Source organism: Podarcis muralis, chromosome 9 (assembly GCF_964188315.1).
Source record: "Podarcis muralis chromosome 9, rPodMur119.hap1.1, whole genome shotgun sequence".
NCBI classification, from domain to species: domain Eukaryota; kingdom Metazoa; phylum Chordata; class Lepidosauria; order Squamata; family Lacertidae; genus Podarcis; species Podarcis muralis.
The window spans coordinates 15,496,634-15,523,716 of record NC_135663.1 but is presented as its reverse complement, the minus strand read 5'-3'; the positions used below and the strand labels follow the sequence as shown (position 1 = coordinate 15,523,716).

The window sequence follows — 27,083 nt, the reverse complement described above, 5'->3', positions numbered from 1 at the left end:
CTCCCAACCATTTCCAACTGAACCTAAAAATCTGGCTTCTAAAACCTCTCAGCTATTTGCAACCTCTTTTTCTTCCCTGTCCTTACTTGCTGTATGGATTCGAGTAAGATTCCCCAAGTGTGGGTGGATGCCCTGAACAGCAGATTCTCTGCTTGTACAGCAGTCACACACAAAATGAAGCTAAGTGCAATATATATACGAAATTCTACTTTAGAAACCACCTGGAGACCCTGTCTGCTTTTGGCAGCTGCAGTTTGGAGCCTACCCAAGCTGACGTCCCCTATATGCTGCAACATGCTCGCAGTGTTCGAAATTAGCCAGGCGCCAAGCGCCTTTTGCGACCAAGTGAAGATACTTGGGTGCCATGATGGTGCCTGACAACTCCACCATCTGGAGATCGTTGGATCTGGACTGTTTTCACACGCTCATACCCCATCCAGTTATATTTTATCTGCACAATCGGAATGAATTTCTGGAAGTGGTTCCTCGGGTTACAGATGCTTCAGGTTGCGCACTGCGACGAACCTGGAAGTACCGGAATTGCGCTTTGCACATGCGCAGAAGCACCAAATCGAAACCCACGCATGCGCAGACTGCGGGTTGCGAACGCTGTGGGTTGCGAATGTGCCTCCCGCACGGATCACATTCGCAACCCGCTGTTCCACTGTACGGTGATACCTCGGGTTACATACGCTTCAGGTTACATACGCTTCAGGTTACAGACTCCGCTAACCCAGAAATAGTACCTCGGGTTAAGAACTTTGCTTCAGGATGAGTACAGAAATTGGGCTCTGGCGGTGCGGCGGCAGCAGGAGGCCCCATTAGCTAAAGTGGTGCTTCAGGTTAAGAACAGTTTCAGGTTAAGAACGGACCTCTGGAACGAATCAAGTACTTAACCCAAGTACCACTGTACTAAGCTTTGGAGAAAACAGCGAAAGGCTTATGAAAGGAACCTGTGGAAATCGTCCTACAATGTCAATAATAACCTTTAGAAGCAACCTGGAATAATTATTCCCAATATACAGAGAGTAAACTGACCATATACGCCAGTGTTTCCCAAACTTGGGTCTCCAGCTGTTTTTGGACTACAACTCCTATCATCCCTAGCTAGCAGTGGACAGGGATGATGGGAACTGTAGTCCAAAAACAGCTGGAGACCCAAGTTTGGGAAAGACTGATATAGGCTGTGTGGGATGAAGCACCGCCACTCAGTTGACAGCTTCAATAATCCCTTTAATAGAGCTACTTTGGGATACAGATGGCTGTAGTTAAACAGCTGCATTAGGTACACAACAAAAAAAAAAAAAGCAGTAGCTCCTACATAACTGCATGTGATGGGTGAAAGAAATCTTGGGGAGCTGGAACAAAAGTGTAATTTGGGGATGGGGCACCTCCAGCCTACAGACCAAATATGGACCTACAGAACTGTCCCCCCCGCACACACACAAGGCAATTTCCCTGAAATCGTGCCCACCTACCCCAATGTCCTGGCCATGGGAACTGGCTGACACAACCAAATCTGGTAGAAAACAGAATGCTTGTACATCAGCCGATGTTTGGGGAGTTCAATGCTGCTTGGGCAGTGTGTGTGTGTGTGTGTGTGTGTGTGTGTCCCCAACTCTAGTGGGCCCACTTTGACAGGTGGGTGGGACAACCCACCTGCCAATCATTAAACATCAATAGGACATGTTCCATTGAAAGAAGTAGTAGTAGTAGACAGATTCAGCTGTGGGGAAAACTTTTCATGCACTACAAATAATTTCCCAACATTTGCATCAGGTTAACGTTTAATTCAAAATCTGCATCAATAAATGACATGATTCATGCAACTTTCAATATGAGAGTTTCAGCCTTTTTTTTTTAAAAAAAGGATGCCTTGGAGGTGGACAGTGATCGATGTTCCCAAATTGCACTTTCACATATGAAAATATTTCACTGCTCAAGACTACATAATGACAAAAAGAGCTGAGGACTAAGCTCATGGGTGGCATTTTACTTTGGAAAAATCACTCCCTTCAAGTTGCAAACTGTGACCCTCTCCCCTTCACCAGGGTCACTTTAAATATCAAGTTTTCCATTTTAATTTAATGCTTAATATTTTTGGGTTGCTACACACTGTTATTTGATTCCAGGTTTCTAAGACTTCTGGACACTATGATTAATTTTACTCAAGTAAGATTGTGGGAAGGAGAGGGAAAAACTAGAATCCAATTCAGTATGTGAACACTGCAGGCTCCATCAAAGCACAGAGATAGCATGCTGATATTTGTAGCCCAAATGCTTAGAATTTGCTTCTTTATCCCTGAATCAAAACAAAAGCAGAAGCTGAGCAATCTAACCAAAGAAGTTAGTCAGAATTCTCCCATTTCCATGTTCCACTCCTACACCATAACTGAAGTCTGGCTTGCAAAGAGCAATTTTGTCTGCTTGCAACCAGGGAGAGAGCTTCTGTGAAATGGAAGGCATAATGAGGCAGTTCCACTCCAGTTGCATTTTCAAAAGCATGCTTTTTTAAAAAAAGAATTCTCCTAAGCATAAAACTAGCACACTATGGAGAAACCTCTCTCTGAAGAAACGCCATGGTGCAGCAGCACAACTGAACGCCTTCACCTGCCCCAGCTGCAACAAAACATGTCTCTCCCTGTCTCCCATATCAGACTCTACAGCCACAGCAGGCGCTGCAACCTTCCAACAGTTTGACTTTACCCCCCAAAGGCGTACTCTTCCATAGTCTCCAGAGACAGATGGATGCCGACAACAATTTTTTAACGGAGAAACCTGAGAGGTAAACTTGGCTCAGGGTTGGTGCCAGGCTTGAGCAAGCTCTTAGGCAAAAGTGCTGCCTTTGAGGGTCGCTCACAGTGTTTTCACCACAGAATGATGTCAGTTGGGGGGGGGGCCCTGGCACCAGCAAACCCACAAAGCTAGTTAGTCCCCCATAACTGCTTACTCTGCCAATGTCAGGCATCACATGATTGGAAATGGAGGCCATATGGCACCAACTCAACTAGCTTTCTACTTGCAGGGCGTTGTTGTTTTTAACTTAAGTTATATTTTGGAGGACGTGGGTGGCGCTGTGGGTCAAACCACAGAGCCTAGGGCTTGCTGATCAGATGGCCGGCAGTTCGAATCCCCGCAATGGGGTGAGCTCCCGTTGTTCAGTCCCTGCTCCTGCCAACCTAGCAGTTCGAAAGCATGCCAGTGCAAGTAGATAAATAGGTACCGCTCCGGTGGGAAGGTAAACGGCGTTTCCGTGTGCTGCTCTGGTTCGCCAGAAGCGGCTTAGTCATGCTGGCCACATGACCCGGAAGCTGTACGCCGGCTCCCTCGGCCAATAAAGCAAGATGAGCGCCGCAACCCCAGAGTCGGCCACGACTGGACCTAATGGTCAGGGGGTTCCTTTACCTTTACTATTTTGGCGTGGTGCAATTTGTACTTTTTCTTTTGCTGTATACGTAAAACCAGGCCAAAAAAATTCTGTGTGAGGGGCAACCCAAGTGGTGCCCCTCTCAAACAATTACTCTAGCTAATTCTGCCAAATCCTAGGCACACATCTACTTGGAAGACAGTTGCGCTGAGTTCAAAAGGAGCTACTCCCAGGTAAACGTGCACAAAACTGCAACCGAACCTACTTCTGAATAGTAAGTCCCGCTGAGATACCGCTTTGTGTTTGGGGCCTCCCAAAAGGTATTGTCACAGCTGACACAATTCTACAAAGAGAACTGCATGTGCAGGGTTTTTCCTTTGTGCACAGGACTCAACCCTGTAGGCAGGCCATCGTATGCTAAAGTCACAAGCGGAACATCCTTACTGAAATCAGAGCTATGCTTTTCAGATTAACAGATGCCCGGTTATTTGCTCATGTGGGGAAAACCAGGCGGCTCAAAATGTGTAGATATTTTTTACTATATCTGTTTGGTAAATGTTTCTCTTCTAGGTAAAGAAGGGAGGGGGAAAGGAATCCATGTGCTAATTTTTCTTATTCTTCCCGACCTTTGCTGCCAAGCTGCCTCACAATCACCTGCAGGGCAAACAGAAGCAAGACTCTCTGGATTGGATTTCATAAACAGCCTCTTCTACAACAGAGGATTCTACCACATAGAAAACAATTCTGAATTCCTTGTTGCAGCTACACTCCAAGCGCTTGCATCTCTGACTGTTCTCAACCCATTCTGTTGAAAGTCAAATCGGTGTATTCAGATTTTTGCTGTTTTTAAAGTATCACACATTACATTCTCTCTCCTCCCCTCAACCAAGAACATTGACATTTGCATCAGAGGCTATGTCCTCCAAACATCACAGAGACACTACAAAGGACTGAGTTCAATTACGTTGCCTCTTAAACGATACAAATCAAGTTTAGCCAGAACGCTTCACTCCACCCTCAAACCTCCCAAACTATGCCAGTGAACGCTTAAAGGCAAAAGTTGAGGTTGGCACTTTTATGAACTAGAAGACGGCCAGCAAATTATACCTTGAACATAAAGACTCTGGCAGAGAGAGAGAGATGGGGCTTTAATACTTCCAAAACTATGGCAATGGCCCATTAGCAATATTCTCCCCATTATTCATTGCCCAACATTACCCAAGGAAAGTTGCAGTTATCCAGAAAAAAGAATACAAGCATCTATTTATCCCACGCAGGAGCGAGAAGACATTTTTTTCTCCAACATTGCCAGTTGCCACAATCCCACCTCCCGGTTTCCAGCCAAGAATCTACACTACTAATAGCAACACCAAACATCATTTTGAAATAGGTCAGCTGGGTACCGGTTTATTTATTTTTTTGGAGGGTGGTAAGAGAACCACAGTGGGAGCCTGGTGGGTGTGAATTTAAGGAAAGAAAACTGCATCCCAAACTCATCATGCTGCTTCAAATATAGTGAGGTGGAAAGCCCCCCCCCCCAATTTAGCCATGGGATTTCTCAAATATTCCTAAGGAAGGAAGAGGAAGGAGCAGCAGCAGCAGCACTAATAAAAAGCCTTCCCCCTGAAGCCGTAATCCGAAGTGATTAGGAACAACCATTTTTAAAATGTATACCTGGATTCATCTCCCATCCCCTAATTTGGCAGTAACTGGAGATAATTACTCTGGTTCACTCAAACTCCCCTTTTACTGCTCCAGACCATTCCCATCATTTGCCTACTCAGCAGATTTCACTCACAGTCAGCCCAGCTACCATTTTAAAGGCATGCAATCCAGAGAAAACTGAAAGCATACTAAATCCGTACACATTTTACAAAAAAGACCCGTTGTGTCAGCATCAGTATATATACTTTCCTTTATAATAAAGGGGCTGTTGAGGAGGAAAGCGCTGCAAAAGGGGATATCAATGATCAGCTTTTATAAGATCGGAGGATTCCAACTGCTTCCCTCACAAGGAATTTTTTTTTTAATGCACCATTACATTTAAATACCAGGAGGTTCCTGTTTCACAACCTTTCAGAGAGAGGTAAACTTTTTTTTAAAAAAACAAAAACAAAAAACTGTCTTTGATTTTTAACAAGGGGGGTGGGCTGGTGAGCTTTGCTTTCTTTTTTAAACCCAAATACATTTCAACCCGGTTCGAAACAAATTATAAATTACCGGTAAATAAAATTCTGAAGAGCACAAACTTTTGAGAAGGGGAGGGGAAAGAGAGAGAGAGAGAGGACCGGCGAAGAACGAGCAGCAATGAAAAGGGGAAACACTCCGACAACAGGGAGGGAGGGAGGCTGGGAAACAAACATAAATCTTGTTTTGTTTTTGGTAGATGGCTAAAAATAAATATATATAATCCTTACCTTGACTGGGCAGCCATAGTGAAGTTTAGCAAGCCGACCGTCTCCTGGCCATCGGAAGGCTTTCTTCGCCCTTGCCCTACCCTCCGCCACCCAAAAACTTCCTGTCCATTTGCCGCTGCGCTCTGCGCCCCTGGCTCAGAGAAGTCCCACTTTTACGCGCCCCCTTCCTTTCTCCCCAAAGACTGCTGCTTCCTCGGCTGTAACGCCTCCCTCTCCCTCCCTCTGCTAGCTCAGTCCGACACTAATTTGGATAGACATCCGGGCACCCGGGGGCCTCCTCCAGTCCGGCTCGACACATTGCAAGCCAGCTGAGAGGGGAAGGGGGAGGCGGCGGAGCTCGCGGGCTCTGCTGCTGCTGCTGTTGCTCCACAGGTAAGCGAGCCAAGCCCGGGACTGGCTGGCTGGCTGGGCTCGCTTACTGAATGGCCATTTGGAGCTCCGGACCGCTCCGGCCTCTGAGCCGACCCATTATGGGGCGCTGGGGTGAGGGGGAAACTCGGCGAAAGCAGCGCGCGCTTCTGGCTGCGCTTTTTTCCCAACGAAGGAAGGGGATTGTTTTTGGAGAGCCGGTTCTGAAACGATTCGCACCTATAGCCTCGCCCCCGCCCCCCCCCGGCGAAAAGTTCGCATGGTACGCTCCGCCTTCCCTTAAATGGACATGTTGTTTTGTCAAGGGCGACGGAACGGGGAGGGTTGGCTCCGGGAGGAATGGACAAGCCCGGCTGCGGCGAGCCTATCAGAAGGGGAAAGGCGCGCGGCGAGAGCGCACACGCGGACGCCCCGCCTCGGAGGGGGAACGGCTGCTGAGCGCTGCCAAAATACAAATTATTCACACACACACAACCTCACAATGTACAAGCACGCACCAGGCGGGACACGGAGTTCCCTCCTGCCTGGCACTGCTGGCCTCCGCGCAATGCGGGGCGCGCGCGGATAAGAGGCAGCCGCCGCCACCGGGTGGAAAGATACTGGCAACTTTTGCTGGTGCGGAGGGCACAAGGGGATCTCCCTCGGGCGCTGCTCCGATGCAGAATCACAGAATTATAGAGTTGGAAGGGACCCAAGGGTCATCTAGTCTAACCCCCGGTAACGCAGGAATCTCAGCTAAAGCATCCATGACAGATGGCCATCCAACCTTTGCTTGAAAAGCTCCAAGGAGAGTCCACAACCTCCTGAGGGAGACCGTTCCTCTGCCAAACAGCTCTCACTGTCAAAAGTATTTCCTGATGTTTAGTCGGAATCTCTTTTCTTGTGACTTGAAGCCATTGGTTCGAGTCCTGCCTTCCAGAGCAGGAGAAAACAAGCTTCCTCCATCTTCCATGTGACAGTCCTTGAGATATTGGAAGACGGTCATAATATCTCCTCTTTTCCAGGCTAAACATACCCAGCTCCTTCAACCATTCTTCATAAGGCTTGGTTTCCATAACCTTGATCATCTCGGTCGCCCTTCTCTGCACACATTCCAGCTTGTCAACATCCTTCTTAAATTGTGGTGCCCAGAATTGGACACAGTATGTCAGGTGTGGTCTGACCAAGGCAGAATAGAGTGGTGCTATTACTTCCCTTGAAGTACACTATACGTCTTTTGATGCAGCCTAGAATAGCGTTAGCTTTTTTTTTGCTGCTGCATCACACTGCTGAGTCACATATTGGGCACCCAGTGTTTCCTTACTTCTGGGGTGGGGGAATCATACTTTACCCACGATTAGTGGGTCTTTTGGTGGGTAGAAAGAGGGACTTACGACATTTAAATAGCTTGCACTCTGTGCAAATAAAAAACCAGAAGCAGAGGTATGTTCTGTTCCTTGATCCCTGCTTCTGTGTTCCAAGGAACAACATATTCAGCATGCACCAATGGTTCTTTATCCCACTTTACAAAACAGAAATGTAACTCAACACAAAATGCTCTTGATGAATGCCAGGTTTTTGGTTAGGTAAAGGTAAAGGGACCCCTGACCATTAGGTTCAGTCGTGACCGACTCTGGGATTGCGGCGCTCATCTCGCTTTATTGGCCGAGAGAGCTGGCGTACAGCTTCCGGGTCATGTGGCCAGCATGATTAAGCCGCTTCTGGCAAACCAGAGCAGTGCATGGAAATGCCATTTACCTTCCCGCTGGAGCGGTACCTATTTATCTACTTGCACTTTGACGTGCTTTCGAATTGCTAGGTTGGCAGGAGCAGGGACCGAGCCACGGGAGTTCACCCCGTCGTGGGGATTTGAACCGCCGACCTTCTGATCGGCAAGCCCTAGGCTCTGTGGTTTAACCCACAGCACCACCCAGGTCCCTAGGTTTTTTGTTATGTTACCCCCAAAAATGTACTGATATTCAGGGGTGCAAGAGTGCTGCTACATGTTTCTAGTCCTTATAGGCATAAAGACAATTTGAACTGAAATGGGGAATGCCTACTGAAAATTTAAAAGCCAAAGGTGGTGGTGGGTGAACTAATAACCTCTTGCCCCTCCACAGGACAAGTAAATATTAAAATATCTCTCTGCATCCTAGGAAGAAAATTGCAGTAAGAGTGGGAAGCTCCTCCTGGGCATCGGCCAAAGGTGAAGAAGCTACAGGGTGCTGGACTTTTTCCTGACAGAAAAAAACACTTATAAGAAACATTGCAACTGAGAACTACTTTGCTGTTTTTCGTCATCCCTTCCAACTGTTTTTCCTTTTGTGTCGTGGGTTGTACACTGTTAAGTCTAAGAGGGGAAACTGTCTTATTCTTGATTGTTGTAAGATGCTCTGAGAGCCTTTTCTTTTTGGTTAATTAAATTATACAAAACAACTAAATTACAAAGGGAAATCATGCAAATTAGTTCGGTGAGCATAATTGATGACTGGTTGCAGAATTCATTTATTGAAGCACATAGTTGTTGTTTTTTGAGAGTATATGCATACCCCTTGCCAAACAATACAAATGCACAGAGAAGTCACAATGGAAATTATGTTTTGCACATTAGGAAGCAGGTTGTGAGGTTTTAAACTGTGGGGGATTTTAGAGACCTGTAACTCATCTTTTTGAAGCAGGGAACGGGGCTTGTGATGGCTTCATATTAAAGCTATTTTGAAAGAATATATGTGCTGAGCTGGTGGAGCAGCCCAAGGGATTTTGTACGCGTTCAGTTCCCAATATATTTTCCAATGAGGAAATGTTTCTCACACACGGCTTTTCTTACAACCAGAAACAGACTTAGGTATCAATTCTGCATAAATGGCCAAAAGAGAAAAGGATATTTTGAAGGGAGGGTGGCAGTGCAAAGCAGACAAACTAGGCGGCCTATTTCACAGAGACAGCCAGCAGCCCAGAACGTCTGATCTCCTCTTGATTTCAAAGTGGAGGCATAGATGAGCTAAAAAATATATTAAAACGAAGTGCAAGAACTGGTGCTTCTTTTTATCAACAAAGGCTGCAGGGAAGTCAGTAGTAGGGAGGGTGAGGGCGAGTAGCAGATAATCAAAAATCCCTAAACAGAGTTGGTCCCTGTAAAACAAAGATATAAACTTGCTCAGCCACACACAACAACACACAGAGAGAGAGAGAGAGAGAAGAAAGCAAACTAGGAAGGAGCTAAAGTAAACTTGGGAGCATAACAACTCCCTAGGCAAATCAGCAGAAGTTGAGACATCCTGCAACCCAAGGAACACAATGTAATTGCTGATGTGCAATACACAGGATTGTTTGTAAGCTATCCATTGCTACCCTACCCACTAAAATAACCCAGACACCCTTCATTCATATTCATTTGTAAGTTAAAGAGCTTTGCAGCCATTGTTTTATAGATAGATACACCCCCCCCACACACACACCCTTAATAGCCAACACATCTTGGGCAAGCACTATGGAGAAGCAGTAAGTCTGGAGGCAGGCCTTAAACAAAGCTGAAAAGGGGCCTATTAATTAACGAGATGTGCCTTAACAGCCTCCATTTATATCCCAATAGATTCCTTTGCTGCGGGAGGTGAAAGGGCTCAGCGCCCTATTGTGATTCCAAGTGCATCAAGCATGCAAGCTAGGGACTTTTCATTCGCAGGCAGACCTCTGGCCCCAGTCCATGAATTGTCCCATTGAGGGAGGCTTCAATAGCCCTCCACAGTCTCCCTACTGTACAGCCAAAATAACCAGATTCCCAGCTGAGACTGCAGATGTGCCCTTTTTACCCATTACCTCAATAACAACGCACAGGGATTTTTCATTAAACATCCCACACTTCCCTCCCAGAATAAACTCACATATGGGTACCAAAATACCAACACAACCACAGATCCACCCATCAGCATTACACATCCAGAACTCTCGCATATAAGGAACAACCGCCAAGGCGTCCTTGATTGGATCCTGCAGAGTCCTGTATACTGGGCAGCCTCATCTATGCTATGAATGAATGAATCGTTATTTGCGCCAGCCTTCGGCCATAGCAATGAAACAACAATACAATATACAAAGAATAGAAATAAAAAGTCAATTATATAAAATAAATTTTAGGGTTTTGCATCAACAGTCAAATAGCGGCTCTTATTCTGATTTCCCCAGCTAAAAACCTTGCAACCTTTGCTGTCACCTGCTCATCTTGATCTGCCAAGAGAAAGGACACTGTGGCAGTGGTTGGGTGACCCGGAATGGACAATAAAAAGGGGGTGATAATCTCATTCCTCAAGTCTTTATAAAGAGTGCAAGCCAGAAGGGCATGCACCACCGATTTGGTACTGCCATCTCCACAGGGACATAAGCGTTTTTCGTGTGGAATCTGTTGGAATCGTCCCTCAAGTACAGCTGAGGGTGATACATTCAATCTTGTGAGAGTAAAAGCACATCTATATTTTATAATTGCTAGGTTATGCAGATCGGGTGCCAGAGAGTTGAAATTGGAAGGTGGAAAATAGTCATACCATGGGCAAAATTTCCTTATTGTGGCCAAGTTGTTCTGACGCTCGATATCATTTAGGCGCTGACAAATGAGACTGTTTGCTTTACTAAAACCCAAAGTGAGTACAGTGGTATCTCAGGCTACAGACTCTTCAGGTTATAGACTCCGCTAACCCAGAAATAGTACCTCAGGTTAAGAACTTTGCTTCAGGATGAGAACAGAAATCATGCTCCGGCAGCGCAGCAGAAGCAGGAGGTCTAAAGTAGTGCTTCAAGTTAAGAACAGTTTCAGGTTAAGAATGGACCTCCAGAATGAATTAAGTTCTTAACCCGAGGTACCACTGCAGCTGTTGTGGTGATAAACCACAAGAGTGAAGTTTTTGATAGACAATTTTAGTCCACGCGCTCTTGTGACAATCTTGCAGCACTAGGGATATTACACCGGAGGAATTTGAGTTTAGGCATCTAAGAGGGACAGTACCCGTGTAGCTCTGGTATTCACATGCTCAAACTATCTTGCCAGGAGTCACGAGGAGGGATACCAATGGCCAAGGCCCACCATTACAGTGGCACCGGAACTAGTCACGAAATGGCACCGGAACCAGCCACAAAATGGCGGCGGCACAGAGATGGAGCCCGTCGTAAAATGGCCATGCATGTAACTGAGCTTGAGTAGGCCACTCTTCCTGCAGGGTATTGTGCAGCAGGTAATGGCAGTCCACTGGCACTCCTTGCAGCCTCGCACAATGACAGCCTGACCCACACCTCACAGGTTTGTTGTGAAGATAAAATGGAGAAGGGAGAACCCTTCCCCACAAAGGAAAGAGGCTGCTGTGGTGGGTTCCCTGGCAGCAACTCTTAGGATTCCACTATGTTGCATGTGCAGAGGTCCCCTTTTCAGACTACACCACAGCACAACTAAAGCACTGTATAGTGTTTATGAGCAGCGTATGAGACAGGGTAGTGTGCTGGTTTAGACGGACAGATTTGAATTTGAACCAGACCCAGGTTCAATTTCCAAAATTAAGCTGACTCTGAACCAGTCGCCCTGCTCTTGGCCTCAACTGCTTCTCAGAGCTGTTGCAGAGCAGATCTAGAGGAGGGTCCCAAGTTGATCAAGGTCAGGGAAGAACCCATAACGATTTGAGCCAGGTCTGCCTGCCAAGAGAAGAAACGACTGTGCTAAAAAGGTATAATAATGTGAGCAGCAGTCAGTTCTTCCAACCCACAAGCACTATTTAACTGGGGAAGATAAGGAAAGCAACAGCAATTAGCCTATATGGAAAAGGAGCGACTTCCACCATCTACAATGAAGATAGTAAATGGATGTGGCTTTGGTACTGCTTACAGGAGGCTACACCTCTAATCACTTGATATATTAGTAAATATGGATTGTAGAATACACACACACACAGGCTGAAGTGGAAATTGGGGTGTGCAGGGTGTTGGGGGAGGGGTAGTACCTCTGGTGGGGACACGTCATGCTCTTCTGAGGTAGTTTGTTCATCTTTGGTCCTCACCCTGCGCTCAGCTCTCAGCTGTGGCTCCTAGAAGCTGTCAGCAGGCGACAGCAGCCACACCCCAGGAATGGCTTTGACTGGCTAGCTAAAACCAGGAGAGGGTAGCCGGTCTTGGGGAAGGGACTTAACCTGTATGCAAAAGACAGGCTCTGGCAGATTGAGCGGACGAGACCATTAGTGGGGCCAACAGTCATGAAGGCAGTTTCTGCAAGTGCTGAAGTGAGGGGCAGATGAGGCTCATTAACCTGGGAAGGCAGACCATCTAGAAGAAGGAAAACTGACCTTAAACCTCTGCTGCCTTGTAAGACAACCCTACACAAATCCCTGAGATGGTTGGATGGTGCCTTGTACACCTCCCTCCAGCAAATTCTGCAGCCAAGCTGGTGCCAAATGTATTGGGCAACATGAGCAAAGCCAAAAGGGGAGCCTTGTTATCTGGGCAGCCCAGGACCTCCATTACGCACAGCCCAGGCTTGTGCCCCAGGGAGATCATTGTGATGCTGCTAACACAGTGGTTTGACCTCACCCCTGGAAGCACACTCCATTGTCTCTCGAGACAAGATGCCGGCCAGAAGTGGCACTTCTAGATCTCTGTGGTATTTGTGCACAACTTTATACTGCTAGTCTATCTGATGTATTCATGATAGGTTCATTAGCAAACAAGCGTATTAGTGGTTTACTATAACTAGGAGTGGAAATACTGTGACGCGTGGGGAGAGTTATCCATCGTATTATGATTTTTTAAAAAACCTATTCCCTTTTACCAGAAATTGCCAACTACCTTCCAGGCATTTTTACTCAGCAGTAAGTCCCAACTCCCAACTAAGTACAGTGGTACCTCGGGTTAAGTACTTAATTCGTTCCGGAGGTCCGTACTTAACCTGAAACTGTTCTTAACCTGAAGCACCACTTTAGCTAATGGGGCTTCCTGCTGCCACTGCGCCACTGGAGCACGATTTCTGTTCTCATCCTGAAGCAAAGTTCTTAACCCGAGGTACTATTTCTGGGTTAGCGGAGTCCGTAACCTGAAGCATCTGTAACCCGAGGTACCACTGTATGTGAGTTTAGGATTGCACTGTTATTACTGCAACGCCCCTGTAACTGTCTCAGAACCACCTTGCAGGTTTTTTGCCACCTTTAGGTGTAGGGGGAGAGTCTTCCCTGCAGCTCCTCTCACAGGATACCAGGGTGAGGTTTCCACTTGTGAGCAGAGCTGGCTACGATGCACCATGACAGCTGCCCTTTGAATCGTGTTTTTCCCAGGAGACTCCTTGTTCTGGCTGGATGGCTGAGCCAGACTTAGGCTGTCTGCAATGTAAATGCAAGGAACTCCTGCCAAGAGCTAGAAGAATGAATCTAGGAGCCTTAGAGACCACCTTTCCTCAGCTAGCCTATCCTGCAGGTAGCATCCTCCAGGCAGACATTATCCGAGCAGCTTAATAATTTTGCTTTAATTGTTCTACAAGCAGCAGCTAGCTTCTGCAAAGAGACAAATTTAGCACACACAGAGGCTTATATGTTCCTGTTGGACTTGGGAGAACAATTCAGCGAGAAGGCAGGCTATAAAGAGTGTTAACGACCGTGATTTATATACCAGCTAAACAAAGGCAGAATCCACAGGCAGGACGGCAATTTGCTCTTCAGATTCACTACAGCTGTCAGATTCATTTTGATGCAATATCTGATCTGGGGTGAGAAAGCACTGCCTGTTTGGATAGTGCTAGACTAGACTCTGCAGGAGATGCGTTATTTTATTTCTCGGCTTTGAATTGTGGGTGTGGGTGCGCTTTGGGGACATTAATGAAAGGGAGCGCACATTTATCTCAAATCACCGAAAGCTTCAAGAAGTAATTTAGAAGAGGCAATTGAGTCAAGTCCTTTTGAACAAGTGAGATCACCCAGCATATTCACTCCCGGGTTAGCATCCCAGACTGGATCAGTTACCTTCATGCATATCTCCTCATCAGTAATTTCCTACCCTGCTGCCTCACTGGTGAAAGGATCCATAACAACAGGCTGGAGCACTTGTTAGCTCTTTGAGGCCAGGAGACTTATATTTGCACTATGCATATAAAGCAGCCTCATACCACTTTAAATGGTCACGGCATCTCCCAAAGCATTCTGGGAGCTGTAATTTGTTAAGGGTGCTGAGAGTTGTTAGAAGACCCCATATTCCCCCCCCCCCGAGCTACAATTCCCAGAGTTCCCTGGGAATAAGTGATTGTTAAACCTCACTGAGAATTATAGCACTGAAGGGGCAGGGAATAGAGATCTCCTGGTGGCGCTGTGGGTTAAACCACAGAGCCTAGGACTTGCCGATCAGCGGTTCGAATCCGTGCAACAGGGTGAGCTCCCATTGCTTGGTCCCTGCTCCTGCCAACCTAGCAGTTCGAAAGCACTTCAAAGTGCAAGTAGATAAATAGGTACCACTCTGGCGGGAAGGTAAACGGCGTTTCTGTGCGCTGCTCTGGTTCGCCAGAAGCGGCTTAGTCATGCTGGCCACATGACCCGGAAGCTGTACGCTGGCTCCCTTGGCCAATAAAGTGAGATGAGCGCCGCAACCCCAGAGTCGGCCACAACTGGACCTAATGGTCAGGGGTTCCTTTACCTTTACAACAACTCTCAGGCCCCTTAACAAACTAGCATTCCCAGGATTCTTTGGGAGAAGCCAAGACTGTATGAAGTAGTTTGATGCTGGCTTTACATGTACAGTGCGGACAGGGTCCTAGTCACCAAACCACAAATAAATTCCTTCTGGTATAACTGGAGACATTCATTTTATGGTGGTTTTGCTCTAACTGGTCCACCAGTGCCGATTCCAGTACCTTTATGATGTGCCCCAAGATCCCATCTTGTTCCCTGACCATTTCCTTCAATTTCACTGTTCAGAGGCAAGCGCCATTGCTTATGTAGCCAAAGCAACAACACCCACGCAGAAGAGAGAGGAATCAGCAGACTCAAGGGAACACTTAAGAGCTGCAAAAGTTCAGTTTTTTAGGTAGAAAAAACCCTGCTTCAGAGTGTAGGAACCCCAATGAGGGCTGAGCATGTACAGTGCTATCTGACTGCTTTGGGGGCAGAGAGAAAACTGGGTGGAAGACAGGATGAAATAGAGTATCCTGGAGAGGGTCACTGAGCAGGAACACACCACAGAAGTCCCACTTCTGCTTTTTAACGTCTAACTAACTGCTGCTGACAGGAGAGATCACCATGCACTGTTTTGGAGCACGGTGTCAGCGATATGCTGAGAACACCAGCTCTACTTTTCTTCCACCTCGGACTCTGTGGCGGCAGTAAGCACCTTGAACAGGCGCCCAGACAATACTACAGGTTAGAGGGGAGTTAAATGAAACTTAATACGACTTGTTTTCCCCCCTCGTGCCTCTTACATTGTCACGCTGAGCACACTTAAGCTGGAAATTTGACTATAAGGGATTGATTAATCCGCACTTTTCTGGCTATGGAAACGCAGCTGTGTTATGGGAGCAGCATTTGACCTCTTCCAGGAACTAGATTTCTCCTTAATCCCTTTAAAACCTGATGAAGCAGCATTGCTGGCCATGTTTTGACAAAGTTGCTCCATGTTGCTTCACTTAATTTACATAAGCCAGAGGTGGCCGGTCTGGGAACCAGATGGAGATCAGGTGGCCCCAGATGCATCTCACAGGAACCTAGGAAGCTGCCTTAAGACAGATTCTGACCATCGGGTTCATCTTGGCTTGCAGCAACTCTCCAGGGCTTCAGACAGGCATCTCTCCTGGCCATACCTGGAAATGCCAGGCATTGAGCCTGCCTTCTGCATGCCAAGCATATGTCCAAGCTGAGCCACAGCCCACCTTATAATAATAATAATAATAATTTATTATTTGTACCTCCCCATCTGCCTGGGTTTCCCCAGCCACTCTGGGCTGCTTTCAACAAAGATGAAAAATACATTAAAATGTTACACATTAAAAACTTCCCTGAACAGGGTTGCCTCCAGATGTCTTCTAAATGTCAGGTAGTTGTTTATCTCTTTGACATCTGGTGGGAGGGGGTTCCACAGGGCGGGTGCCACTACCGAGAAGGCCCTCTGCCTGGTTCCCTGTAGCTTTGCTTCTCGCAGTGAGGGAACCGCCAGAAGGCCCTCGGCGCTGGACCTCAGCATCCGGGCAGAACGATGGGGGTGGAGGCGCTCCTTCACCTTATAAGGGGTCAGTCTCCATCAGTGCTAGAAATTAGCCAGGTGTGTTTTCCAACTGGCACGGGTCCAGTTGTGGAGATCTCTGAATGCCAAGTTGGCGACAGACATCGCCATCTGGCTGGCCTCTCCATCTTTCTTAAGCAGGTAAGCAAAAGGGCTTATTTATTGCATTTATATTCCACCTTTCTCTCCATGGTTCACCCCACCCCTCAGTTAATCTCTACAACGACCTTGCGACTGGCTGAAGGTCACCCAGTGAGCTTCATGACTGAGTGGAGATTTGAATCCTGATCTCTTAGGTCCTAGCCCAATCCCCTAACCACCCTGGCTTCCTAGAGTACTTCTGCTATGGGGCAGCTATTTAAATTAAGTAAGTAAATAAATACGGGGAGAGCAAAATGTCTCTTAGAGAAGGATCCGAAATATTTTCCTGGAAGCTTCAAAACTCATTTTGGAGGGAAGATGGCGCCTAGACGTTAGGCGACCATAGCCTAAGTTGAAGGTGCCATTTTGCAATCAGCTTATATATCTTACTCCCCATGGCTTCATCCAGCACAAAGGGCTCACTATTATGGAGAGCATGCAGGTGATACAGCACTGAATACATATATGAATATTTGAAGACAATTTTAAAGCAAGCGTGCGCGCGCGCACAGAGGAGTCAAATTGCATACAAAGTCCAAAGGGGACACAAAAATATGGAATTTCTCCATGCCTTATAAATTTATAAGACTTCTCCATTCCCTGGCAAACAAAACCACGGCCATTTCTTCCACCCAATGCTAGAAACTTAATACAACGCCAGCAAATTTTCAAGTTGGAAGTTTATTCATAATCCGCAGACCTTCGAATGGTTTTCATGGCTTCAGTGGAAGTTGTCTTGAGCACCTTCCACTAAAGCTGAAGGGGTGACTCAAACGTTTTTATAGACACTCAAGAGAACAAGATTACAAAATGCAACTGCCTTTCTTGATTGAATCAGGAGACAGACAGAATTATCTTGGGGCAACCAGTGAGCCATTGTTGATCTAATCTATTTTACAGGTTGCCTGTTCTTCTGAAGAGCCCTGCACTTGAGAAAGGCCACAGCCAATTTATTTCATGCGACAGTTCTAGAAAAAACCGGGGTTCGCTTTTGCAGCCCAACTCCTTAACCCACCCACAAAGCATCATACATGTGTCACAGAAAGAGGTGTGACTTCTCTCCTGTCAAGATACCTGATAATGCTTTGATGATTGCATTATCTGGCCATTCTTTTGAGATAGTAAATATACTTTAGTTGTAGAATCCAGGTCACAGGCCTACCCCATTTATGAACAAAATATGCCCTTAAGACAGGATTTGAAGGAATTGTAAGTAAAAGAACTATTAGGAAAGGTTTCTCCAAGATATTTCATCCTGCACAGGAAATATTTAGAGCCATTACGAGAGCTAAAGTGGCTTTTGGGGCTTGTTCTGTGCGCTAAAATAAAGTGTAATTTTTCCTCAGGGAATATTTCCTAAATTTTGAAGGGTGAAGGACTGGTTTTCCGTGAAGTGTGTGTCTGCACCCTAAAATTTTATAACAGTGGGAAATAAGGCATATTTCTGTTTACAGCGACAGGATAATCCATGGCCTGTGCTTGTTGCACAGAGGCAGAGTGCAAGATGAAATTTGGAAGCCCTCAGCAATGTCTCTTAAGACCAGGGGTCAGCAAACTTTTTCAGCAGGGGGCCGGTCCACTGTCCCTCAGACCTTGTGGGGGCAGACTATATTTTTGGGGGGGAAATAATGAATGAATTCCTATGCCTCACAAATAACCCAGAGATGCATTTTCAATAAAAGGGCACATTCTACTCATGTAAAAACACACTGATTCCCGGACCATCTGCGGGCCGGACTTAGAAGGCGATTGGGCCAGATCCAGCCCCCGGGCCTTAGTTTGCCTACCCATGCTTAAGACTTTAAAACAAAAAGGAAGCCCAGGACACACAAACAAAACCTGAAATACTGGGAGCAATTCTCAGATGCCTCTAGCAGTGCCTCACTAAGCTAGTTCACACAATTCAGTAAGCTAAACTATGGCTTCTCTATGGGCTTCAAGAGAGCATCTTGCAAGTGCGCTTTGCTCTGCTCCCTGCTTGTTTTTACCAGATTGGGGAGGAGCAAAGTGCCTGCAAACTCTTTTCCAGGGACCCGCCAGCAATCCAAGGTTCAGCTTAGCACACTGGTTCCCAAAGTGCTGCCTGGGGGGCAGTGGAGTCTATGAGACCTTGAAAAGCCCTTATCACAGGATCAAGTCCTGTTGTTGAATTAATGGAACTAAATAGTTTTAACTGGATAAAGGTGCAATTAATTGTTACTGTTTCAAATGTTATTGCATTGTGATCTTCTTCAGTGGGTCATGCAAACCACTACAGTGGTACCTCTACTTAAAAGTCTGTAAGTAGAGCGCCGCTTCTGTGCATGCGCGTGATGCAATAGAGCACTCCTGCACATGCGTGAAGTGCACATACGGCTTCTGCGCATGCGGTGAAACCCGGAAGTATACCCTTCCGGGTTTGCTGCATTCACAACCCAAAAATCTGCAACATGAACCTAACGCAACTAGAGGTATGACTGTATTCTGAATATAGTCGTACCCTGGGTTTTCAAACAGCTTAATTCCCAAACATTTTGGCTCCCAAACATTGCAAAGCCGTGATTTGGTTTTTGAACATTTCAGAAGTCGAACGATCTTCCGGAAAAGATTCCGTTCGACTTCCAAGGTACAACTGTAACGCTTTTTATAGAGGGCATTGGGAAACAGTTTATGGAGCCAAGGGGATAGTGGAACAAAAAAGTTTGGGAACGACCAGATTAGCATGTCATCTGAACCAGGAAACCAGGACCTGTGGTTAAGCTGTTTCCTCATGAACCATGACCAGCAGCTAAGGCTGTTCTTGGGTACCAATCATAGTTAGCACAAGTCCCAGCTCAGATTACCTAGGCTTAGGCTCAGTGCAACACAGGAGCAAAGGAGCAGGTGTGGTAAGCCATTGGACTTAAAATGCTGCACAAAACAGATCCCTAAATGGGCCCCAATAAACTTTTATTATGTTTTTGAATATGCTGGAAGCCACCTAGAGTGGCTGGGGCAACCCAGTCAGATGGGTGGGGTACAAATAATAGAATTATTAAATGATTATTATTGGTGTGTTTAACAGTAACCTTTTGTTCCTGCAAAGACCACGAAACAAGGTCAAGCAAGCAAGGGGCCTCTCTAAGAGAAGTGGATGATGCCCTCATCCTAAATCCTACCTGTTCCTGGTGTTTGTAGAAGCCATCTTGACAATCCTCTGCAAATCAGCTCATCTGGAAAGGAAACATGAGTCATCAGCCAATCAGACTTCAGTTTTATCACTTTTTGAAGAAGATCGCACATCACTCACTATACAGCATTTGAAAATTGCAGGAGCTCTTTCAAATATATTCTTGTTGCTCCCTGCAGCAGCGGTAGCCTTTATTAGCACAATGCCTTTATGACTAACAAGTCACAGAGTAGCAAACAAGCTTTCAAGCTCACCACCCCCCTTCTTCAGGCTAATTACTAATCAAAAACTAAAGCCAAGAGTATACTGTATAAGAAGAGGGTTGTCCCATTTGTCTTTGGTGTAACATGAGATCTCTTCACTGCAAACACGGTCTAGCCTAATTAAGTCTGGGCAAAACCTCTTCAATTCCAGCTTGAGTATTACAACAAGCTTTTCATAATTCATTCATTCTCTCTCTCTCTCTCTCTCTCTCTTCTTTTCTTTTCTTTTTTCTCCTTCTTTGCTATATGTCCAGCCTGAAGAAGCATTCCGGTAAACCCAAAAGCTTGCTCATTACTTTATGACTTTTTGATTGATCCCAACAATTGCTTTTCATGCTTTCTTATTTTGTTATTTTGTTTTAAAATAATGTACAGAGATCTCTGCAAGTCCTGCTTCTAAGACAGGTCACTCTCGCTTATTCTCATTGTAGAAATGAACAGCTAGAAATGTCAACTCCAACAAGCCTGAAGCAGGCCTCAAAACTTCATTTCTTAGCAGGGGTTCCCAAACTGTAGACCACTAGTGGCCTGTGGTGTGTCTGTAAAAATGCAATTTTAAAAAGCGTGCAGCATCTAACACAGCTCATTGCTATTGCTACAACAAGCAGAAAAATTATTAAGAGGTCTGCTAAGACCCTCAGCGATTTTCAAGTGGTCCATGGAGACAAGGGTGTGGCAGGAAGAGAGTTTGGGAACCACCACAAGGCTACCCTTAGTCTACCTCTTAAGGAGGATTATTACAAGGATTAAAGTTGAGAGCATAAGGAGAAGCAGAGGAAGATGTAGTTTAAAAGATGCTCAACTGTTACATTCAACAAGTGTACAATCTATGTATGCAGATGGTTGAGCTGTACACTCCTACAGTAATTCAGAAGACCCAGTATACCTGAAGGAGCGTCTCCACCCCCATCGTTCTGCCCAGACACTGAGGTCCAACTCTGAGGGCCTTCTGGCAATTCCCTCACTGCAAGAAATGAGGTTACAGGGAACCAGGCAGAGGGCCTTCTCAGTAGTGGTGCCCGCCTTGTGGAACGCCCTCCCATCAGATGTCAAGGAAATAAACAACTATCTGACTTTTAAAAGACATCTGAAGGCAGCTCTGTTTACGGAAGTTTTTAATGTTTGAAGTTTTATTGCATTTTTAATATTTTGTTGGGAGCCACCCAGAGTGGCTAGGCAAACCCAGCCAGGTGGGTGGAGCAAAAAGGTAAAGGGACCCCTGACCATTAGGTCCAGTCGCGGACGACTCTGTGGTTGCAGAGCTATTTATTATTATTATTATTATTATTATTATTATTATTATTATTATTATCAATGAGTATACAGGCAAGCTACGTATGTGAGCAAGCATACACACTTTCACACAAAGACTTGAGACAGCCAACCCCTGTGTTCAGTGTAATGTGTGAACAACCCTAATGGAATAATTGTCAAAATAAATACTGGGAACTTTAAACATGCTCTCGATTCAACAGCTCTGCAGCAAGAAATAGTCTTTACTTCCCTCTTCTGGTTCTTTCTTTCTTCCTTTTTTCTCTCTTTCTCTCTCAAAAAAACCACCAACAACAGACACACACCGGTCTTCTTACACACTTAATAAATTTTAAGGTGCCAATGGGTTATTTCAAAGCAAAAACGGGAAGTTTCCACTCTTTCAAGTGGTTTGCTAAACCCCAGCATTACTTTCAACAGGGAGCTTCAAAAGCCTAGAATTCACATTTAATGCTAGTAATGCTTATAAACACAAAATAGACATATATATTACAGATAAGATTCTTTGAGCGAGTCCCTGCGGCTATTATGATTTAGTTAGTGCTTCCTTCCAGGTACTAAAAGACACGCAGAGAGTTCTATCTGGAACAGAAGGAGTGGGGGACAGAAGTCTGCTGCTAGAACTTACGAAAGCGCAGGAAAGAAGATAGACAGGATGGGGCTGGGACAAATTCTAAACCACCAAGGAAGCATTTTATTATGGGTTGGGAGAAGAAAGGCCAGGCTCCCAGGGCGCACCTAACTGCACTATCAAGTCAAGCAGCGACTAAGGTAGAATGAAACTGATGCACCTTATCAATTGTGTTTGGTTTGTTTGGTCTGTGTTTTGTTAAAAATAATTAAAAAACAAAAGGAGGGGAGTATTTTGTTGTGAGCGCCTATATGGAAGCCTGCAATCTAAGACCTTGCAATAGGACAGGTAAAAAACAAAAGCAGCCTCTGGCAACCTGGTGCTTTCGGACAACAGAGTTTGCCAATGTGACGCTCTTCTGATGTTTTAGACGACAGCCGCTTGTTTTGCCTTACATCACCGCAAAGGATTGCATTGAAACATTGCTAGAAACATTGCTACAGATGAAGTGAAATTAGCAAAACAAGCTCACCAATGTTTGCAAAACGTTGAGGCAGTTATACCGTTTGTCACTGGACCCAAAGTTTTATTAGGCAACATTTGTCGATATAGGGACACGGGTGGCGCTGTGGGTTAAACCACAGAGCCTAGGACTTGCCAATCAGAAGGTCAGCGGTTCGAATCCCCGCGATGGGGTGAGCTCCCGTTGCTCAGTCCCGGCTCCTGCCAACCTAGCAGTTTGAAAGCACGTCAAAGTGCAAGTAGATAAATAGGTATCGCTCAGGCAGGAAGGTAAACGGCGTTTCCGTGCGCTGCTCTGGTTCGCCAGAAGTGGCTTAGTCATGCTGGCCACATGACCTGGAAGCTGTACGCCGGCTCCCTCGGCCAATAAAGCGAGATGAGCGCCGCAACCCCAGAGTCGGCCATGATTTCACCTAATTGTCAGGGGTCCCTTTACCTTTACCTTGTCAATATGCTGTTAACTTTACCATTTGGCATGCTTAATTGTAGTTCCAGAAAAATAATAAAGAGCCTGTGCAAATCCACCCAAATATGTATTGTAAAGCACTTTGCAACATCAAGAAGAAGAAGTAAACACAGTAGTAGCAAACAGGATTCTTCTCTGACTCTCTGTCATCACTCAGAGTCCAAGCTAAAATCGGGTTTAAGCTTCTTTCCGCAAGTGATGGCAATACAGATGGCAAGACATACAGAAGCCCACATGCCATGCATTTGAAAGAGAAGGGAGAATACTAATTTGCTCTCTAGTGCAATTTAAAATTGGCAACACATCCCCCAAACAAAATAGTTCTTCATTCAACAAGATGGATTTTGTTTGCATATGGCATGCAAATACCAAAAGGGTTTTTTGGGGGGGAGGGTGTATGCTACTACATTTGCACACCCATTTTGGATACTGGAAACAGATAATGCCCATCAAATGAACTAGTGCATAGGATGGAATGGGGTCTCCTGAACCTTGATGAGAAGGTGGCACAGCTTTTATCATACTTGCAGTACAATAACATCCCTTTTCTGCACAACTATTAAAGATACAGGAGCCCTGGCTGCAATTATTAAGGTTACAGGCGCCCTGGATTCAATGTGTCTGGTCACCCTAAGTCTGCATAATGGATACAAGCCAGTTAAAGTTAAGCACTATCCCTGCATGATCAAAGTGTTGTACAAGCCAACACACACACACACACACACACATAGAGAGAATGAGGGGAAAGGAATGTTTTAATAAAATGAGGCCAGTGTCAGTCGACTGCAATCTTAACCCCATTTACTGGGCAGCAAGACCCATTGAATTCAACAAGACTAAGTTCTGAGTAGACAAGAGGACTGTGCTCAGTGAGGCTGAGGGTATGTTATTTCGTATGTGGTGGACCTGTAAAAGGGCAAATGAGTATTGGGAAATAATTCATAATGAATTGAAAACAATGTTCAAAAGTACCAGAGTCCTTTTTGTCGGGGATAATTCAGACAGAAATTCCCAGATGTCAAAAAAGGTTATTTATGTATGCCACTACGGTGGCCCATGTTTGGTTAGCCCAAAAATGGCAAACAAATGAGGTCCCAACTAAAGAAGAGTGGCAATTTAAAAGTGATGGAATACGCGCAGCTTGCAGACCTAACATATAAAATAAGAGAAGAAGAACACACATTTAAAGAAGAAAAATGTTTATTGAATATATGGGGGGGATTGTGTACACTTGAAAATGTGGGCAGCATTAAGATAAATTCAACAGTGTAAATAAGTTTAGATGGATGGAATAATGGAATACTGAATGGTTTAGTTTAGGTAAAATATGCAGGGATTTGTGTTATGCAAAATGAGCCATGGAAAGAGAAAGGAAGTCACTGATATTTTGAGGTTGTTTAAATGAATATTCTAAAATGTAAAACAGAAAATTTAATAAAAATTATTATTATTTTTTTTAAAAGTACTGTGCTCTACAATGACCAAATACAGTGGAGCCTTGGGTTACGTTGCCTCCAGCTTATGTCACCCTTGGCATGCAACCGGCACAAACCCAGAAGTACCGGAACAGGTTACTTCTGGGTTTGCACCATTTGCACATGAGCAAAAGTGCTAAATCGCGCTGCACACGTGCGCAGACGCAATGCTTTGGGTTGTGTCGTTTTCCAGTTGCAGCAGGGCCTCTGGAACGGATCTCCGCCGTAACCCAAGGTTCCACTGTATCCTTTTTCTAAACCAGATTTTGTTCTGTAGAACAGTCACTCATATTTGCCTCATTTTGTAAAAAACATTCCTCCTCCCTGTTTCCATAAAGCAGATGCCTAGCTGTTTTATTTAATTACTTTGAAAAGACTAATATAAAGATGTCAAGGATTGGACCTTGGACCTGCTGCAAGCAAGGCAGATGTTGTACCATTGAGCTCCAGTCTTTCCCAATGCTTTGGTGAGCAAAAAAGTTTTTAGAATACTTGGAAAACATATAACAGACTGTTCCACATGGTGGGAGGCAACACACTAAAGACCCTGCCAATTCATGAATCGGGAAAGTCGACTGTACCCCCATGCGAACCAATGCCGCAATAAAGCTCTTTATCCAAATATTCAGAGCACCATCGGTGAATAGCACAATGCACCTCCCATAGGCTTCAGATCACTATTGTGCAGATCCATTTTTTTAAAAAAAATATGTGTGTGCATAGAAATTGTAACTAAATTTGCTACAGATCTAATGGAAATGAATTGCTTGATGCTACATGGGGAGGCTCAAATCTCAAAATGGGTTATCTGCTCTTTGGCAAGCCTTTGGTTGCTTCTCAGTGAGCAGGTATATTTGAGTTGCTTCTGAATTTCGTTTGTCCGCTTTGCAACTTCAAAGAACGTTAAAATTCCTATTAAGTGAGATGGAGCCTTGGCTGAAGCGAGATTGAACGAGCGGCCTCTAGTGGCCAAAGTTCAATGCAGTTTTGTAGAAATGACTTTTAAAAAATAAATGCAGGAAAAACCATTTGTTAACATAAACAACAACTATTACACAACAACAACAACAAAAACCCCTGTACCCGTTTCATCTGCTGGTGTATTATTGGAGCTCACTTCAAGCATTCAGCATTATTTTAAGACGGTTTTGCAACACTTTACTATCCCAAGCACACATTACAGACCATTTCACAGATTTTGTTTTAAAATGGGTTGAACCAGATTATCCTTAGGGTCTCTTCCAACTCTAGACTTCTATGAATCTGTGTGCAAATGCAAAATACTCTAATGTATACATAATAGCCTCAACGTTGGCCATATCTAGACTTGGGACAAACTCCCAGTCCTTCACACACCTCCTGGGGCTCTGGAGCCACACCCCAAAGTTACACAATTGGTTCACACATATATAGGCACACGCCAAATGCTAGATCACTACCCTGTATTATCGTGCAATGTGTGCACCAGAACTGGTCAGCACACTACTATCCAGCCTAGGATATGCCCGTATTTTCTCAGACACACATTGAGGGAAGGAACAAAGGCCATCTTTTTTTTTTTTATTCAGTTACAGAATATCAAAAACTCTTTAAAACCACAAAATCAAATGCATAGTGCATATATCTAGGCACACAATATAGCAACATCTAATCTTTTCGCAGAGTAACAGTCTGCCATGGCTACTAACCCTGTGGAAAATTTTGAAAAGAGCGTTTTAACAGTAACTCATAATTTAGATAGTTTTGGTTGGCTAGTTTAAGGCAAAGGGGATACTTCCATTTGCTAACAAGGCTTGTCCCAGAGGGATGCGCGTTTTCTGTTGCAAACGGTTCCGAAGTTTCCGAAGGGGCATAGGAAACATTTAAATAAACAAACAAACAACAACAAAACAACAACAAATCATTGAGACAACTGCTCAGCATCCCCCACCCCGCCCTTCTCCTGGTCTTTCAAACCACCAAAACGCACAGGCAAATAACACACACACACACAAAATCATTTGAGGCACTTTCCACCGTTTTGCAGCCTCGACTGACTCGCCCCTGCATTGCTTTTTTTTTTTAAAAAAAAAAACCAAGCAATTTCCCAACAGAATCCCACGGCACACACTTTTTGACGGGATTAACGGCTTGACAGCCCGGGAAAACTCTCTGCAAAAAAGCAAAACAACAAAACAACAAACCCAAACTTTTGGATGTTGGTGCTGTTTGTTTTCAAAGCGGCACAAACATTGAGTTGATAACCTCCCCACCCCCCCCCCAAATAAATAAATAAAGCGCCCCATAGCTTTTGCAAGGCAGAAATGGACGGCTGCTTGCTTTTGAAAGAGCTTTCTCATTGAGTGCCTTATAGAGTCTAGAGGTAGGGAAATGGACTCTCACCTCCGCTACAGCCGTGCAAACCCCATCAGGAGCGAAGAGGGGAGGGGGCCAAGCCTGGACCGGCCTCCCCCTCTAGCAGCAGCAGATGAATAGAGCCAGGAGAGGAGGCTGTGCTCGCTTGCTTTGCTTACTCGCTCGCTTCCTTGCTTTCTTTGCCCTTCATAACCTGTTGCTGCTCCTGCTGCTGCAGCTGCTACAGCCTCATTGCACCGGGCAGAGACAGAGAGAGATGCGGGCTGCAAGAGCTGGCCGCGGGATTGGCTGGCCTGAAGCGACAACCAGAGAGCAGCTCCAGGGGCTGCCGGCCCCGCCTTCTTCGCTCTGGCCACGCCCCCCTCCGAAGGCGGTCTCCTCCTCCCGCCCCCTCCTCTCCTCTGGAGCCGAAGCGTCTCCGGGAAAACCCGAAGCGCCGGCGGCACTGAAAACCCGGCAAGTCCGTGGGTTCGAGACCCGGGAATTCAACCTGGGGCGCTAAATATTATTCTAATGA

The 27,083-nt window shown here is 45.4% G+C and overlaps 1 protein-coding gene and 1 long non-coding RNA gene across 8 annotated transcripts in view; one reads left to right on the top strand and one right to left on the bottom strand.

Moving 5' to 3' along the window:
- AFF1 (ALF transcription elongation factor 1) overlaps nucleotides 1-26,827 on the bottom strand; it is a 147,325-nt gene extending 120,498 nt beyond the window's left edge. For 3 of the 7 annotated variants that reach the window (XM_077933809.1, XM_077933815.1, XM_077933812.1), the window contains exons 1-2: nucleotides 26,594-26,825; nucleotides 19,632-19,685 (exon numbers count right to left, since the gene is read on the bottom strand). In XM_077933809.1, the coding sequence (XP_077789935.1) occupies nucleotides 19,632-19,657 (26 nt within the window). In that variant the 5' untranslated portion in view covers nucleotides 19,658-19,685; nucleotides 26,594-26,825. Of the gene's footprint in view, nucleotides 1-5,784; nucleotides 6,028-19,631; nucleotides 19,686-26,593 lie in introns of those variants that run through there. The other 4 variants (XM_077933811.1, XM_077933814.1, XM_077933816.1 and 1 more) reach the window with 4 other exon arrangements.
- LOC114603986 (uncharacterized) lies at nucleotides 6,278-8,573 on the top strand. The gene is made up of 2 exons (XR_003708195.2): nucleotides 6,278-6,415; nucleotides 8,289-8,573. It is a non-coding gene; the product is annotated as an uncharacterized LOC114603986 (long non-coding RNA).
- Nucleotides 26,828-27,083: the final 256 nt, after the last annotated feature.